This window comes from Propithecus coquereli, unplaced genomic scaffold (genome assembly GCF_000956105.1).
Source record: "Propithecus coquereli isolate 6110/MARCELLA unplaced genomic scaffold, Pcoq_1.0 Scaffold747, whole genome shotgun sequence".
In the NCBI taxonomy this organism is placed as follows: Eukaryota; Metazoa; Chordata; class Mammalia; order Primates; family Indriidae; genus Propithecus; species Propithecus coquereli.
Window position 1 is genome coordinate 17,876 of NW_012153585.1, and position 5,153 is coordinate 23,028.

Sequence of the window (5,153 nt, forward strand, 5' to 3'; positions counted from 1 at the left end):
ATAAGTAGTAACTCCCCCTGGTATTTTTTACTTTCAGGAAAACGGATTTGTGCGGGAGAGGGACTGGCCCGCATGGAGCTGTTTTTATTCCTGACCAGCATTTTACAGAACTTTAACCTGAAATCCTTGATTAATCCAAAGAAGCTCAATGCCACTTCGAGTTCCGCTGGGGGTCTTTCTTTGCCACCCTTGTACAAAATCTGCTTCATTCCTGTGTGAAGAAGGTCAGGTCATCGGCCTGCTGTGGCTATCTTCTGCCTCTCTCTTATCAATGACATCCTCTGCCTCCTTCCTACTGTTAGGAATGTATTCTGTGACCTGTTGTCTCACATCTCCCCATTCCCTTAAGATGCAGTGAACATCCAATGTCCATTAAGGGGAGTTTCTGGAACTGTATCTATAACCGCTCTTCCTCATACTCTGTAAAACAGTATTTACTGCCGCATATGACAATATTACCTAGTGTTGAGTTGTTCATATGTTATTACTACCAAACACAGTAAAATGATTAATTATGATAATTCAGAGCCATTTCTCCTGTGCATGTTTTAAATAAAAAGTGTTATTAATTGCTGAGAAAGATCATAGACTTTCCTTCTTTTGTGCATAATGCAAGTAGGAAATTAAAGAAAACAGAGTCTCTGGAGGCCATGCTGATCCTCATAATGATAAGCACAGAGAAGGACAAAAGGGAAGAGGGCAGGGAAGCTCTCTTGGAAGAGTGTCTCCAAGAGATACTGGAGGTTTGTATATGAAAGAGAGATCCTGTTTCCAGGGGCAGCTCTAACCTTTATATTGACAAGATCAGTGATGGTTAGGAATGGACATTAAATGTCAGAATTCCTGTACTGCCTGAGTGTTACTTTAATACCAACTAAAGATGTAGAATATTCTTTTCACCCTCTATCCAATTTAGAATCGACTATGAATGTATGGTTTCATATTGCTACTCATGTGTTCTGAGTGTAATGATTCTCTTCCCAGACAAGAAAAACATCTCTAGACAGCCTCACCAGATTGTATTATTCTTCCAGTTTCTATCTCTATGTTTTACACATAATAAATGTGTGACAGTAATTTGATGTGTGCGGACTAAAATGATAAGTCTCATAGCATCTCTACAGCATCAGCAGGTGAACATGTATCTGTGACAAATTCTAGTCTTCTTTACCCCTTTTTTCTGTTTGGAAGTAAGATGAGAAATGACATAACCCATTAACCTTTTCCAAGCTCATCAAGAGGAAGCCATTTATACTTGCATGCATTTGTAATGTAACACACGCATATAGTTGTGTGTGTATCTCCATGCTTGTATGTGTGCATAGGTGTAACATAAAATATAGCATATAATTATATACAAACATATACATGTGGATTTAAAAGTAATTCTTTAGAATATTGGGTTCATATTGCACATACTATTAAAGAACTTGCTGGTGTATACTAAACAATATGCCAGGTTGCCAGGTAAACTTCTAAGGTAATAGAAACATGGGTAGATAATTTGATAGGACTTCTTACATATTAGGAAATGGAAATAGCTATTAAACTTTGAAAATAGCTGAAAAATAAAAAGTACAAATTTAACCTACATTATCCTCCATTGACCTTCTTGGTTGGCAAATGAAAAAATTTCAATTTGTTAGCAAATGTGTGAGAAACAGGCAGTCTTTTTATTTTTTAATGTCAGATTTCCAATTTCATTGATTTCTGTTCTAATTTTTATGACTTCCTTTCTTCTGCCTACTTAGGAAAGAATTAGCTCTTCATTTTCCAGTTTCCTAATGTAGATGCTTAGATTACTGATTTTATATCATTTTCCTTTTTATGAAAGGAAGTTTCTTCATATACATTCAGTGCTATAAATTACCTTGTAAGTACTGTCTTTAATCCACAACCTCTCTCCCACTCAAGACCCAGCACTAATGCATTCTTTAAATTAACTGACACTTATCAAGTTTCAGAATTAATTTTCTGGTTTGTCTTTCCTTGGTGGTTTAGAAAATCTTAGAAGAGGGAAAAGGATTTTCATATTTCAAATAATTCTGGTGGCTGAATGGCTCACAGAAAATGTATCTAGAAATATCGGACTGACCTGCTGAATTATAATTTACTACTTACAGAAATTCTTCATGGCTTTGGACTTGGATTTAATGATTTCATTAATATGACACCCAAAGCATAGGCAATGAAAGGAAAGATAGATATATTGGTCTTCATCAAAGTTAACTTTGTACGTCCAAGGACACTATCAAGAGTGTGAAGGTTAATGAAGGATAATGTAGCTTAAATTTCTGCCACAGAATAGCAGACAATATTTGGAATCATATATCTTTTAAGAATTAATGTGCAAAATATATAAAGTATTTCTAAAACTCAATAACATCAACAAAAGGGACAAAAACTTGTTAAAAATGTGCAAAGTGCTGCAATGAACATTTCACCAGACAAGATAAAGGATGGCTTAAGCACTTGAAAACACTCACATCATCACTCATCATCAGGGTAATGCAAATCAAACCTCAATGAGACACCACCTTCTACCCATTAGGATGGTTGTTCCAAAGATTCAGCAAATAGTAAGTGTTGATGAGAATGTGGAGAAATCAGAAAACCTGTACACTTCTTGTGGGAATGTATAATGATGCAGCCACTATCAAAAATAGTTCAGTTTCTCCACAAAAACTTAATGAGAGAATTACCGTATGACTCAGCAATTCAAACACTCGGTATATACCCAAAGGAAATGAGAGTTGGGTGTCATAGGGATGTTTGTGCCCCACTGTTCACAGCAGCAGCATCCACAACATCAACAGGTGAAAGCATCCCAAGTGCCCTTAGACCAAGCAATGGGATAAACAGCATGTGGTAGATACGTACAGTGGAGCGTTATTCAGGTGTTAAGAAAATGGAAATTCTGACACATGTTACAACATGAATAAAACTTGAAGACATTTTGTTAAGTAAAAATAGCCAGTCATAACTATACAAACTATTTCATGATTCCACTTTTATGCGGTTCCCAGAATAGGCAAATTCATAGGAACAGAAAGTCTCTGTGGGTTATTATATCAGTGGTTGTCAGCGACAGGAGGTATTTGAGAATATGGAGTTAGTTGTTGCTCCATGAATTAATATAAAACGTGTTTGCAGACAGCATTTGTCTTAGGAGTTTTGCAGAGCTTTGCCCTGAAGGAATATGTGGACGTGTTGGTTTGCATTTCAAATGCTGTTACACTCCGAAGGGGTCTCTGAAAGACAGTAGCGGCTGTATCCCACAAGGTGCCGCGTTTCTCAGACCCAAAGGTTTGGATTTGCTTTTTAAACAAAGTGAATCTGTTAGAAACTACAGGATGAGAGGTGACGATGGAGTGCCCCCCAGAACAGACAGCTTCTTGAATGGCTAAAAGCAAAGCAAAGCTCTTGTTTTAACACTCTAGACTACCTATCTCCATTCACAATAACCTAACAAATATGGAGCCAACATATCTCTGTTTAACCCCTCTGTTAAGTGATAAACTTAACTTAGAACTTAGAAGTTAACCTTTGAAAGATTTTATTGCCATTTGCTCATGTAGATAGAATTAGTTAAAGAATCTGTAGAAGCCTTTCGAAAATCTGTTAACCTGAGAGGAACTACCTGCTGTTATGTAAATCTGTTACCCCTGGCAATTATTCACTATTCCCTATAAGTTACCATGTAAGACTTCATTTGGGAATTTTTGAGACCCACGGAGAAGGTCTAGGCCCTCTGAGATCCCACTTTGCCTATAATCTTCATAAACTTATAAAAATATATCTTTGTCTCTGTGCATTCTTTTATTTCTTTTATTTTCCATTTGTCTCTATTATTTTCTTTTCCCTTGCAACTCTATCAAAGGGACCCGGTTTTTGGCAGGGAACATTGGCCATGTTCCCGGCAGTTAGTGTTTAATGACAAAAAGTTTAGTTTTGTAAGATGAAAAGAGTTCTGCAAATAGTATTGTTGGTTGCATAATAATGTGAATGTACTTAATGCTACTAAACTGGACACTAAAAATGATTAAACTGGACACTTTTATGTTAAGCATGTCTTGCCAGAGTTAAATACTCCAAAAATTTACTGCTTATATTATCTGGATCGTACAATAGAATGACAATAACTTAAATAACATTTCTTCAACAAAGCTATCCTGAAAACTCTAATAAAATCAAGACGAAAAACATCACTGGTAAAACTACACACGAGGCATGAGTTGCTGAAAAGATATCAATTCAGAGACCTCAATCCATGTAGTTCCTATTCACAGGTGTCACCTCCAGAATATGCCTGTCCTAGGTCACTCTCCAAAGACTTCCAGGAACTGAGTTCTTGTCAGCATTTTCTCCAGATTGAAGCAATGTTACCCATGGGCAAGTGGGGCTGATGAAACTACTCCACCATGACCAGAAGGATTAGCTTCTCCACTGCATCACTAAACTTAGGAAAAGCCCCACTTCCTGTCTAGCCTGGACACCATTCCCAGAGAGGTCACTGGAGCAGGGCCGGAAAGGTGGTTTATCCTGATTTCAATGCCCTGACCTCAGTTTGTCTGCAAATCCTTCAGATGGTGAAGGGTGAGGAGCCCAGTGGGATCACACCTGGGGGTGAGTCTCCTCACAGAGACCTTTCTTTCCCTGGTCCTACCCATGGACACTAGGCCTTGACATCACTGGTTCTAAGAAGAGGAGGGACTCAAATTTTTGTTGTGGGGAAAGGAGGAGCTTCCTTTTTTAATTTTCAAAATAGTTCTTTTGTATCCAGGGGAAATTTGAGATTGGAAGGCAAATGTGGAGGACAGGCTGGTAGCCAAGAGGATTGTCTGAGGAGAGAGGCGAGGAATCCTCTTGTGTCAGGGGAAGCAGTAACATGTGAATGGAGAGCAGGGAGCAAATGCTCCACGAGGACCATCAACTGCCTGTGGATTTATATCTGTAAAGAAGAGTTTCATCATAGTTGCGAGATTCTCGGTGTAATGTCTGCGAGATCTTGTCTGCAGATGATGAGATTTCTTTCAGCCTTTAAGGCTCTCATCCAATGATAATGGGCTTCTGCTTCCAGCAACAGAATCTGTCTCTGAGAAGAATTGGCTCTTTCTAGCATTTCTTCTAGACCTTTGATTCCTTTTCTGTAG

At 38.1% G+C, this 5,153-nt stretch overlaps 1 protein-coding gene across 1 annotated transcript in view; it reads left to right on the forward strand.

The window, feature by feature from the left end:
* Positions 1-577, forward strand: part of LOC105824505 (cytochrome P450 2C20-like) — a gene marked incomplete at its 5' end in the record, with an annotated part of 16,635 nt that extends 16,058 nt beyond the window's left edge. The window contains one exon of the mRNA XM_012661958.1: positions 38-577. Within this exon, the coding sequence (XP_012517412.1) occupies positions 38-219 (182 nt within the window). The remainder of the gene's footprint in view (positions 1-37) is intronic.
* Positions 578-5,153: the final 4,576 nt, after the last annotated feature.